Source organism: Macrosteles quadrilineatus, unplaced genomic scaffold (assembly GCF_028750875.1).
Source record: "Macrosteles quadrilineatus isolate MER2022 unplaced genomic scaffold, UCM_ALF_1.0 Scaffold_7__1_contigs__length_78375512, whole genome shotgun sequence".
NCBI lineage: Eukaryota > Metazoa > Arthropoda > Insecta > Hemiptera > Cicadellidae > Macrosteles > Macrosteles quadrilineatus.
The window spans coordinates 2092066-2105643 of NW_026542600.1; the positions used below are offsets into that span (position 1 = coordinate 2092066).

General features: G+C 35.8%; 1 protein-coding gene and 1 long non-coding RNA gene across 2 annotated transcripts; both read left to right on the top strand.

Moving 5' to 3' along the window:
- The first annotated feature begins 228 nt into the window (after positions 1 to 228).
- On the top strand, positions 229 to 5121 carry LOC128998553 (uncharacterized). Its single transcript, XR_008491218.1, has 3 exons — positions 229 to 316; positions 3763 to 3966; positions 5078 to 5121. It is a non-coding gene; the product is annotated as an uncharacterized LOC128998553 (long non-coding RNA).
- Position 5122: 1 nt separating this feature from the next.
- Positions 5123 to 10142, top strand: LOC128998102 (major royal jelly protein 5-like; the record flags this gene model as incomplete). The annotated part of the gene is made up of 3 exons (XM_054424097.1): positions 5123 to 5359; positions 8127 to 8281; positions 8779 to 10142. Coding segments are annotated over 3 exons (873 nt in total), but the record flags the coding sequence as incomplete, so codon positions are not given.
- Between the last annotated feature and the right edge of the window lie 3436 nt (positions 10143 to 13578).

Below are 13578 nucleotides of genomic sequence, written 5' to 3' on the forward strand. Positions count from 1 at the left end.
ATTAGACAGAAATGAGGTGATTGGCACGATTTTCTCCGAGGAAAAAAGCATCTAACTTAATAGGCATTTTGTCAAATACATCAGAGGAATCTTGTAGTGTGTACTTGAATCAATGTTTAGAATATCGAATGCTAAGGCAGCGTTAACTGACTGGGAATTTCAAGGTCAGTTTATTAGTTTAGAGGACCGCGTATGGCTTGGATTGCATGCCAAACATCAGCAGCTACGTCAGCTATTTTTCACTCAGCAATTTTGTTGATACCATTCACTCCACTTGAACCAATCTTACTCAAACAGAGCCGTCAAACTACACAAGGTAAGATCTTTTCTATCTTTCATCCGTTACATTTCAGATATCTGAAATAAATCTATTGTAGACCTACTTGTTCACAATTTATGTCAATAAAGATGATTTCTTTAATAAGGTGAAACTTGTATTTAAATAATGTTTTATTCGAATTAGTTGGTCTCATATATTTTTAACATAACGTAATAGAGGAAGGTACCGTAGCTTGGGACATTTTCTGTTTCCTATTGTTCAACACCTATTTCTTACCGTCACTAGTGCCCTTACCTAAAACATGTGTATCTAAGAAACGCATGAATACAGGGTGATTTGTACTCAGTGTGACAAATTTTTTTTGGCGTAAGTACAAAGTAAATGAAGTATGATGATGCATATCAAATGTTCCAAGTCTCAAAATTAGCTTACCAAAAAAATATTTTATGTTTTTCAAAAATAACCATGCTTTTAAACTTAATACAGCGATTTCTCAATTACCTGTATATGGATTTGAGTAGATAATGTCATTTTCGTGTTCTACATTAAATTTTGAACAAGAATAATGGAAAATGACGGAGGATCAGTTGTAAAAACTCCATTGTAAATAGATTCAAAGATAAAAATTAAGATATTTGATAACAATAATTGTAAAAACAATGGTCTATTGCATTTTTCACACCCTGTATACAAGAAAGTGTCGGAATATGTTAAAAACTGCGCCATTTTATAAGCTTTCCAACCATATGCTACACTATTGAGGTTTATGCCTGCTTATGTACGCATTAATGGTTTGAAGACTACAAAGCATGGTGTCTTTAACATTTGAAACATAGAAAGTCGGCATGTATTAAGCAAAAGTTGTATTTTTGTTTCAGCTTGAACAGTAAAAACAGTAAAAAAGTTCCCTGTTTTCTGGTATTCAAACCACTAAAACAAACAAAAAATATCTAAACCTCAATAGTGTAGCATATAGTTGGAAAGCTTATAAAATGGCGCAGTTTTTAACATATTCCGACACTTTCTTGTATACAGGGTGTGAAAAATGCAATAGACCATTGTTTTTACAGTTTTTATCAAATATCTTAATTTTTATCTTTGAATCTATTTACAATGGAGTTTTTACAACTGATCCTCCGTCATTTTCCATTATTCTTGTTCAAAATTTAATGTAGAACACGAAAATGACATTATCTACTCAAATCCATATACAGGTAATTGAGATATCGCTGTATTAATTTTAAAAGCATGGTTATTTTTGAAAAACATAAAATATTTTTTTGGGAAGCTAATTTTGAGACTTGGAACATTTGATATGCGTCATCACACTTCATTTACTTTGTACTCACGCCAAAAGATTTTTGTCACACTGAGTACAAATCACCCTGTATTTTTGAAATTTTAAATAGATATTTTTTATTTTAAAAGGGGATTTTAGTTTATTTCAAAAAGGTCATGGTGTCATGGTTCAACGGAGGGTTGCACCTTGAGTCTATTTAATTGAAAATAAAATTATTTACATTATTAGTTCTAGAAAACTATTAATTTATACAAAATTATTTGCTCTTTGTTATTTCAACACGTAACATCATACTTTTCAGTTTTTGCGTTTCATTTTGGCGTATTAATTTTTCCCTGCCATTTAAACTAGTGCAAAGTCTCCAGATTTCTTCTGTACCAAACTGAAGACTTTCTAATAACTCGTTAGAAAAAAATCCTTTTCCGTTCCATTGGTTAAAATAAACCGTATTGTTTCTTTAAGAACAATTTGAAATAAGGTATGTGAAATGTATTTAATCGATAAGATAAGAAGGAAAAGTTTTTAATCTAAAGGATAACAATTTATCCCGTTGTTCCTAACCTTACTTGAGCTCATTTGCTACAGAGAAAATCGGCACAAATTAGTATAATACGGTACTAGTGTTTATATCACTATTTTGTTTTATATTTAGCTATGTTATTATGCCATATCGTGGTTGTTTGTGGCAGCTCTTATGTGTTGATCACCTGTCCAAACAACTAAAAGCTTTGAAAGACGATGAATTAGACTAGTTCGTGAAATGTTTTGGTCTAATTGTAGTGGGGATTTCCAGAAAATACTTGTAGTCATCAAACATAGACTATGTCTAGCATTATAACTGTGTATAATGTAAGACATTATAATACGTAAAGTAGAACTAATTCGATTGGAATAAGAATTTAAGATATGAAGTGTCCTAAATGTTGCGAATATTTCAAGTTAAATATGATGTGTAGCTAACATATTTTGTCATACTCAGTTGAGCAAAAACAAAATATAAATTTAAAAAACACTTAATTTTTTTTATGCCACGATCTCAGAAAGTTCAAACGTATATTTTAAGTTAATCTTGGTAAAGTAAGTAGAGTAAGTAAAGTAAGTGACATTGAATCACACCTTTAAAATAAATGCAACCACTGTTTAATCCATTATGTTTTAATTCGGGTTACATACATATACAAGATTTTACGAATACATCGACTGTTTTAATCATGTAAAGTTCAAAAGCTTTTCTGTAATATTTTTGGCTTAAACAAGACGTTGAACTTTAAAAATATATATAAAATTTAAATCTCAAAAATAAATAATATTAGCTATTTAGAAGGAATATGTTAATTTTGTTTTACACTAAAAAAATCATATTAACGTAGATATCTATGAATTGGAATTTGGATCCAAAAGTTTCTTTTTACTCTATCTCTAAATAGTTAAAATTTGGTAACAACCATCTAATCAAGACCCATTTTTAAATGAATAATCGATCAAATAAAAATAAAAATTCGCAATTATAACTTAATGATTACGTGTTTGGTATCCAAACGACATATAAATAAAAATTTTTTGTTTGGGATTTTGATATTGGAATTCAACAATTTTATGATTTTCTTCATCAAGTGTTCAGGTATCAGATACAAATTTTATTGAGACCAATGTGAACAGCAACGAATGTTTAATACAAATTGTAAATAAAACTGAAATTCGGGTAAGGGGAATGTACGATCGGGTAAGGGGAATGTACGAAGCTTTATTAAGTTTTGATAATTGATGTTGGTTCCTAATACAATCTCAAACTCTGTGACCGATGACTACGACGATTCTAAACACGTTAACTTTGCTATAATGGTGTTACAGGATTGTAAAGTAATAAAAAACATTAATTTTTCTATAATTGTATTTTAAATGTGATTCGATTTAATCAAGGTTTTAGCGACTACTCCAAATCAACACATTGCGTCGTTAAATCGTTGGAGGAAGTATATGAAAATAAATCATTGTTTACGTTTAATTTTGGTGATAGTAAGTTGATGATATTTAAGACTATTCCAGGACATTTTCCACCACAATTAGTAAAAAAACTAAATGTTTGGATTGAAATAAGTTTGTAATGACTTAAAAGGGCGGAGTTTGAGGAATGCCTGAAAATGCAACTGTGTACAATGTTAATGTTATTTTTCTACCCCAGATGATGCTACTACTGCTGCTCTGCTGTGCTCTTGCCTCGGTTCACGCCTCTGATTTTCCTCCCCCAAAAGAACCTTTTACCCTATCCTGGACCGGCGCTCCCATGGTGTGGCCAAACGAAGCTGCCAGAGACCTGTATAAGTCCGCTGGAAACTTTGACCCGAGTCACATGGTGGGCACTAGGTTTGCCTTGTTCAGGGATCAGGTAGGTAATTATTATTTTTAGTAGAGTAAATATATTGCTCGATGGTTAGGTAGTCTTTAAACATTTGATCATACAGCGTTCGTCGGTTCTTCCAATGAATCTGTAGTTTTGGGAACAGTGAAATAGCCAAGATACAAAAAATGCACTACTGTATTTTGTGTAGGAACTTAAAAACTAATGAAATTGATTCTATCATTAGGAGGATTAGGAGAACCGCTTCGGTCAAATAAGAAACGACTAAATAGCCACTATCGCCAGAGCAGGTCTATCAGCTAGAGGGCTGGGAACAGGAAATTATTGTTCTCTATGAGACTGAGGTCTTTTATTATGTCCTGCCACTTCATTAGGCCTTAATAGTGATACAATCTGTGTTTAAACTTAAGATTATGTATTAATACGAGCAATATATTCAAAGAGAAAAGAAAAGCACAACGTGTTATTTGTTATGAGTAGCGTTTGATAACTTTGTTCCTTAAAAATAAGTTATTATTCTACAAATTTAAACCTTTATTATTTGATTAATGGTTCTGTAAGTGACATCTACGTGTTTGGTATAAAACAATTTGCATGCCTATATTTAGGTTCATCTCTCGTATTTTATTATTATGAATTGTATAGTATGTACGTGAATCAACAAATAACTATTATTTACTCTTTGTAAGTGCACTCTTTTATTTTGCAACTCATGCAGAATCATTTCCAGTTCCTTAATGTTCTTCTTCAATCATCAGTCGGGTTTAAAAAATAATAAATTAAATAAAAAATAGTGCCCAAAAGCTACGCTTACCTACCATTAAAAATATAGTTTTTGTAAAAATATCATAACATAATTATATCATCCAGCAGTTACTCTAGACATGGCCCAAGGCTTTGTACCATTAATCAATTAGTGAAACAATTTTGTCTTTTTAGTGACTTATTCCAAATTAATGAACCGAAAAGGTTATTAGGTAAATATTTTTAGGGAAGATGCAAAATGACAAATATTTCAATAAGTAGGCCTGATAATTGTGGAACAAATAAACTTCTTTCTTATGTACTCATTTTACTCATTTCGACCCATAATGGTTCGAACATCCTGCAATATGTAGCAATGCATGTTTTCCTCCAGGTGTTCATGGTTTTCCCGCGTTATCGGGAAGGAGCATGCGCGACCCTGGCCAAAAGTTCGCTGCTCGTCCCCAGCGGAGAGCCCAGCTGGGAGCCGTTCCCCTCCTGGCAAGCTCAAACGGAGAATGACTCCAACGGGCTGCAGAACGTCATCGACGTGGTCTTGGAGCAGAGTCCGAAAAATACACTGTGGGTTCTAGACAATGGGATCGTCGACACTTTGACCGCTCCCAAGCTCAAATGTGCTCCAAAGATTGTTGGGTTCGATCCCACCAATGGAAAGGTAAGGGACTTTTGTAGCGACTCTCGTAGCGTCATCGTGCACATTTCACCAGAATTCCTCCTTTGAAAAAGATACTTAGATGTACAACATGATTAGAACATATAACAATAAAATTTAGAGAGTAGTGAACACCAACAACGTGTCTCTGGTTTTATATAGCAGCTTAGTTTTTCCACTTTTAATACATTTCATAGCAATCGTACTTTCGAAGAATGTATAGAACTGTTGTAAACGATAATCCCTAATTCCTTGTTTGAATGTATTTTTATTTTTAGTATTACTGACAAATCAGAATGGACCATTCCTTGATAGTCGTGTAGAACAAATGTTCATAACTTTAAGATAACTGAAAAAAATAGAAAATTAACCCCATATTATATTTAATATGTACAATGAATTCGGGAGCCAAACCTTTGATATTTAACCGAATATTTCAACTTTAACCGGTTTATCATCTTAATATTAGTGATTTAAAACGAACATACTAGATTTACAAAACACTTACATAATTTTTTTAGTACTACATACATCATAGAGCACCAAGTACTAGTCACACTGTACTTGACCACTTTAATTTACTAATTACACTAATTAAACTTCTAATAAGTGTTCTATCGACGAATATCCTTACCCTTTCAATTCGTATCTCGTAACCTTTGCAACACATCATTCTGTAAGACTCAGGAGTTAGCTAATCAGATGACGAGGAGATGACCAAAGACAGCCACAATAAAGGTCATGAGCCTTTCCGTGACCAAATTCCCCAGAGACATTAACGGTTTGTAAGACTCTGACAAGTTAGGTGTTTATAAAAATACGGTCTGAAGTAGAAATTTCACTCCACACATTTGTAGAGCAAATTCAAAATATGAAAATAGTTTCGTAAATGTAAATTAATGCTATATTTCTTGTTAGGAATACGAACAATGCAAAAGTTTCCTATCCTTAACGATTTGTTTTAAAAATTGTGTAAATATGTAAGCTAATACAGTACGATAGATGAAGTAATATGATATTATATATTGCCGATAATAATATATAGTAATGTTACTTCATCAGTAACAGTACTTTAATTGCTGTATTCAATACTATAACAGTGGTTATAAAAGCAGGCATATGAGTTACTACAAACTACAAGCACTGACAAGCTATGTAAAGGTCAACACTTCTTTTTACAGTATGGTACGTATTACGAAATCTGTAAACACTCAATTTTTTTATCTGATCTGACTGTTCATCTCAGTATATGTTGTATACACAAAGTATGATGTTTTAACTGCGAGTAGTACTTGCAAAAAAATTTTTTTATTACATGTTTCATGTCAACTATTACCATCATCGAACTTTTCATAATCTTCCAAATCATTCTTTATCTACTAAATTCGGAAATTCTGTTAGTTGGAAAGATAATGCTTTACATCTCATGCTGGTTATTCTACCTTCAAAATACCACCCAGTCCATACTAATTGTGTTGAATAGATTGTATGTAGATTCTAAAGGGCTCTCGGTTTTCTCACAGCCCAAAAATCCTGGTTCTATTTTATCCCGATCAAATGAGACTGAAAGTTTTCAAAACCGGCTCACCTTGGTTGGTGGCGAAAGTTTATTTATGAGGAGGCAGGAGCGAACCATTACCTTGCTAAACTAACTACTCCCACTCCCTTAAACCCTAACAATCCAATAAACCTAACATCGTTCCCAGCTGTCTAAAGAAGCAGGCAATAGGTTACAATATTTCACTAAATAAACCCCATCAAATTGCATTTTACATTATGTACTCGTATCTTAATTGTTTGGCAACAAGGTAATAACTTACTACAACTTGTAACCAAAATTCATATAAAGGAAAAAATCTAAGAAAAATCTATTCCGAAAAGGTTATAAATTTGCGCGAACTCTGTAGTAACAAATAAGAATCTGCACAATATATAGAATAATTATTTCATTGGCCGAGATCATTACGTAATGTGATAAACAAACAAAACATTCTAACTGAATAAACATTTCACACGAGACAATACATTTATTACTCAATAACATACTGGACAAGAAAACGTTTAGAGCGTCATGAAAGTAGCATTTGATATACAGGGTTAGGCAAAAGTCTGGAACCCCCCAGTTAACTGTTTAACGCGTTGCAGTAGGAAAACCAAACTCGGCACATATTTACAACATAAGAAATTGCACTTTTTCATCAAAGTTACAACTTTGCCCCAGCCCCCAAAATGGGGTATTTTGGGGGCAGCTCAAAATTTTCAAATGTAAACACCTATCATGTGACCCCTCATTTTAAAGAATTTAACAAGATAAATTGGATGGCGCAAACCAGAGGTCAATATCGCCCCCCTAATCAAAATGACAGCCATTTTAATTATTTAAGATTATAAATTTACTTTATTACACTGGTGATCAATCGGCTGTCGAGTAAACATGGCTACATTGTGGGCTTGTGGGGCAGACCAATTTTATAAGCATGCCGCTCACCACATCCAACACATTGAAGGCTGTTTTGCCCTCAAGGCCCTACACATTACACAAAGCCAATCAACTTCGAATCTCAAAATGAAACGAAATAGTTTTAAGAATGATTACGAGTACTTTATCTTCACCATTCGCACTGTAAGTTCTCAAGAGTTTTTACATATTGTGGATATGTACTGTGCTGCTCACGATAAGGTTGACATAGTATCGTTACTTCACAAATGCCAACATTATTTGAGGAGAGTTTATATTGTAAAGTCTAACACCTATATTTTACCTTTGCAGAGATTGCATACCATAGAGTTAAAAGAGTTCATACTGCCACACTCACGTCTCCAATACCTTGCCGTGGACACGGACTCGACAGGGCAGATTACTCTATTCGTCAGTGACGCTGGTGCGAATGCCGTCATCGTCTACAACCTGGATAAGGACTCAGGGTAAATTTAGTTAATCTGCTTTGTTGTTTAATTTTAGCTACCTTCCAACATCGTTATATAAACACGATTGTGAAGGATGATCGGCAGTCTTATTTTAAATTACCACCCTTTAAAAAACAGTTCACACTTACGAATTAGGATTCAATCAATTTGTCAATCAACAACCAACGTGAACGTAGCCATGCCGAATTTCAAATATCTATGTTAAAACGTTCAAAACATACCAAGGGATATCACAGACATGCCGATACCCAAGTGGAACAAAATATAAAGTACAATGGCTTAAAATCACTGCACCGTCGAAACTAATATCTAAACTAGGCTTACAGCCAGCGTTTTGTCGGCACCACTTGCTGTGCCGTAGCCAAAAGCATCGGTAACTAACCAAATGATAAGGTACCACTCATTTTGTAAAAGTTAGTTGCAAACGAATTTTGTCCGTGATGTAAACATATGTCTGATTTTGATTTAACCTAATTGTCCGACACTGATTACAGTTACCGAGCAGTACTTCCTGAAGTCATATCTGACGGGTGCAAGGCATCTGGAGACATCCTTTACATTGCGACGATCAAGAACAAACCGGGAGTGAATAAACTCTATCTGACGTACCATTGCGGAAATGGCATCTACTCTCTAAATGTAGCAGACCTTCGCGCAGGCACTACTGAAGGCACGTTGGAAGTCGTCTCACAGAATAAACCCGAGAAGATGATCATCATTGGAACGGCAACTTCCGCAGGTGTCTTGTACTTCCGATACGACAAAGACCCTAACGTCTATTCCTGGTGTGTAGACGAGGAGCTTACTAAGGAAAATGTGAAGGAGATCCATCACGGGGAGTCTTCCCTCCTAGCGACACACGCTGTGCTCGACCCCCTCCGTAATAGAGTGAGAATTCTCCTCAGTAACTTCTTGGACTTTCTCAAGGGTTCCGTGGGAGTGGGTGCAGTTCAGGTCCTTAGAGCTGTTAGTTAGCATTTCTGTATGTTATTTCATTTTGTAGTTGATTTTTTTCATATCTTATTCATATATTTAAAATATTTGATATATTATCGATATTGACCTTAACAAATATTTCTAAGGTTCGATTAGGGCAAATCAATGTATCCTAACTTAACTAAATTAAAACTTAAGTTGACCTTTGACCCTACGAGTTCTTATATTGTCGTTTGAATTGAAACTCGGTTGGTAAAATGAGACAATTATTATTTATAATAAATGCGGCTATTAAAAGTTCACATAGCACTTTTATTTTTACGAAGCCCCATACTAGACTTGACAGTTTTATTCTAAACCCGCTCAACGATAAAGTGTTGAAAAAGCTCTCTTATGTTTACATCCAACAATAGTCTTGATTTATTTAGCGAGTAAAATGTTAGCTTGTATGAATTTCTGCAAACCTGATATTTTAAAAAATCAAAAGAGAAGAATCAAGCTTATGGACTTGCTCAAACCAGGACTTGTTTACAACTACTCAACATTTCTTAATTATATTAAAATACATTTGTCATATATTTATAAATAAATAAAAACACCTTCATTTACGAGCATCTCTCTGTACAAAAACTACTTTACGGAGACTCAAATACTCAGGCACTCACAAGGGTGATGTTGAATTTAATTGATGCCGAATTTGTTTAAAAATTACCTATAATTTGTATACTTTGAATGTAAGAATGTATATTTATTTGTTATAAACAGAATTTGGATTCTCACAAATCGTTCATGAATATATATCCATATAATTATTTCCATTATATGTTTATAAACTGTGTATTCTAACTCTATTTACTGGAGGGGTGTCATATGTACATCTAAATTACGATCCTAAATATATTTTCGCTTTTATAATTATAAATGTTTAATTGGTTGTATAAACATTTAACATATCCCTTCACTCCAGATTGCACTGATGGTTTTTTTATCTTCGTGGGTCGGGGTTTTTCTTGCTGAGGTACAGTTTTAAATGCACTTCACTACTTAGACACATGACTTGACTTTGCAGTTCTTACGGGTGTAACCCATTCCATCCCACTCCACCGAAGGCAGCTCTTGCCTGCCCGTGCCCCTCATTTGGAATGGCTGAAACTGAGACACCTAAAGCACCGTTACTTCCACCCTACTTGCAAGGACAGTGCCATGGCCTTCCAAAACTACCCTCGGTTCGACAGCAAAAGCGACTTTATCTTTCGACTCACTCAGTTAAAGGCTGACGTCCGCGTCTTGGGGGGTTTCTAATCGATCGCACTATCGTATTGGTCTGCTCAGGGTTAGCCTTGGCCTTGATTAAACCTAAAACCTCGGCAAAATATCTTCCCCTGAGGGCTTGCTATGATCACCTTCGTCCTGAACTTTTTTGACCGCGACATTTCACAAGTAGAAGCCGACTGAACCTTCGCCGCCGCATTCTTCTTGGAGGTGACCTCCGTTTGCCTCAATAGCCTTTTCTCCTTTCAGGAAAGATGCTTTTACCACACAGTCCCAGATGGTGTCTCCGCGACTGACCCCGTTCGAGAAATTTCTTTAATAAGGGAGGTGCTTCGCTGATCTAGCAACTACGTCCATGGAGGACCTGAGTGCAGTAGACGAATTGTCGGTCTGGGTCGCCTTCTTAGTATTGAGTTTTGAGCGAGAAATTTCTTTAATAAGAGTTGTGCTTCGCTGAACTAGCAACTACGTCCATGGAGGACCTGAGTGCAGTAGACGAAATGTCGGTCTGGGTCGCCTTCTTAGTATTGAGTTTTGAGCGAGAAATTTCTTTAATAAGAGTTGTGCTTCGCTGAACTAGCAACTACGTCCATGGAGGACCTGAGTGCAGTAGACGAAATGTCGGTCTGGGTCGCCTTCTTAGTATTGAGTTTTGAGCGAGAAATTTCTTTAATAAGAGTTGTGCTTCGCTGATCTAGCAACTACGTCCATGGAGGACCTGAGTGCAGTAGACGAATTGTCGGTCTGGGTCGCCTTCTTAGTATTGAGTTTTGAGCGAGAAATTTCTTTAATAAGAGTTGTGCTTCGCTGAACTAGCAACTACGTCCATGGAGGACCTGAGTGCAGTAGACGAAATGTCGGTCTGGGTCGCCTTCTTAGTATTGAGTTTTGAGAATATTGTTTTTCATTTCTCACATATTTCTTACTTCATTGACCTGAGTGCAGTAGACAAAATGTTGGTCTGAGTCGCCTTCTTAGTATTGAGTTTTGAGCGAGAAATTTCTTTAATAAGGGAGATGCTTCGCTGAACTAGCAACTACGTTCATAGAGGACCTGAATGCAGTAGACGAAATGTCGGTCTGGGTCGCCTTCTTAGTATTGAGTTTTGAGCGAGAAATTTCTTTAATAAGGGAGGTGCTTCGCTGAACTAGCAACTACGTCCATGGAGGACCTGAGTGCAGTAGACGAAATGTCGGTCTGGGTCGCCTTCTTAGTATTGAGTTTTGAGAATATTGTTTTTCATTTCTCACATATTTCTTACTTCATTGACCTGAGTGCAGTAGACAAAATGTTGGTCTGAGTCGCCTTCTTAGTATTGAGTTTTGAGCGAGAAATTTCTTTAATAAGGGAGATGCTTCGCTGAACTAGCAACTACGTTCATAGAGGACCTGAATGCAGTAGACGAAATGTCGGTCTGGGTCGCCTTCTTAGTATTGAGTTTTGAGCGAGAAATTTCTTTAATAAGGGAGGTGCTTCGCTGAACTAGCAACTACGTCCATGGAGGACCTGAGTGCAGTAGACGAAATGTCGGTCTGGGTCGCCTTCTTAGTATTGAGTTTTGAGAATATTTTTTCATTTCTCACACATTTCTTACTTCATTTCTCCAAAATCAGGAAAGTACTTTTGTCTCAATAAGAGTATGGAATGTTCAGTTCTTGATACCCCTTTGCCTAATTGGTGGCTCTACTTTCACATGAAAGAGCTCACAATAATTAAGTGTAATGGAGTAATAGTGCATTCCAAGTCACTATTGGCATACGAACTCATATCCTAACACAAACCTAATTGAGACCAACTAAGCCAGTCTAACACTTGCAGTGATTGGATATCAATATGGCAAGAGACGCATTTTAATTAGATTACACAGAGAAAGAACTTGGCTATGAGTTTTCTTGCGGCGTATTACTGATTGTGGTGTGGTAGGAAAAAAATACAACATTTGATGTTTAATTTAAAGTCATAAACTATGTTGATAAACTATTGCAACCCTTAAATTGGTTTTAAAATTGAACCCTAACATCAATTCAACGGCAATCGTGCTAGATCAGCTATTTATTTTGAAGCGTTGATGTCATTATCGTTCTATACTTCATGGTATGACACTTTTAATCTTTGTGCCAGATAAATATCACATGCATTTAGGTTACTCCCCAGCCTGTAAGGATCATCGGGTCAGTTCTTAAATATCTATTTTGTAAATTCAACTGTGCATGTAGCTAATATAAATTCATTTTGATAATGATTTTCGTAGGTGTTACAAAATCATATTTAATACCACCATTAAAAATATCCGTTTTATGACAATATTAAAATACAAATTATGAATACAAAGTCAACGTAAGAACTCAGACATACACTTATTTAAAAACTGTTATTTTGGTTATTATAGGAAACACCAAGGAAACTCAACTATTTAAACAAACAATTATTTACAATTACTGACAATTACGCTATACAGACAGATCAGTCCAGGATGACAATCAAGGCCATATTACTCAATATTTCAAGGTCAAATTATCTTGCTATCTCCACCACGCGTGGATTTATCTACATAAATCTTTCAGGTAATGGTTGTATTATACTTTTTAATACAAATGATTGGTTTGTAAATAAGAGAAGGGATGGCAGTCAAGGATCATCAATTATAAGATGGTTTTCAGCTTGGCTGTCCTAGTCCTGGGCTGTCCTAGTCCTGGGCTGTCCTAGTCCGAGGCTGTCCTAGTCCTGGGCTGTCCCAGTCCGAGGCTGTCCTAGTCCTGTGCTGGCCTAGTCCTGTTGCTCTAGTTCTGGGCTGTCCTAGTCCTGTAATGGCCTAGTCCTAGGCTGTCCTAGTCCTGGGCTGTCCTAGTCCTGTGCTGCCCTAGTCCTGGGCTGTCCCAGTCCGAGGCTGTCCTAGTCCTGTGCTGGCCTAGTCCTGTTGCTCTAGTTCTGGGCTGTCCTAGTCCTGTAATGGCCTAGTCCTAGGCTGTCCTAGTCCTGGGCTGTCCTAGTCCTGGGCTGTCCTAGTCCTGCAATAGCCTAGTCCTAGGCTGTCCTAGTCCTGGGCTGTCCTACTCATTTAGGGTTCCTCATCTAAGAATGCCCCG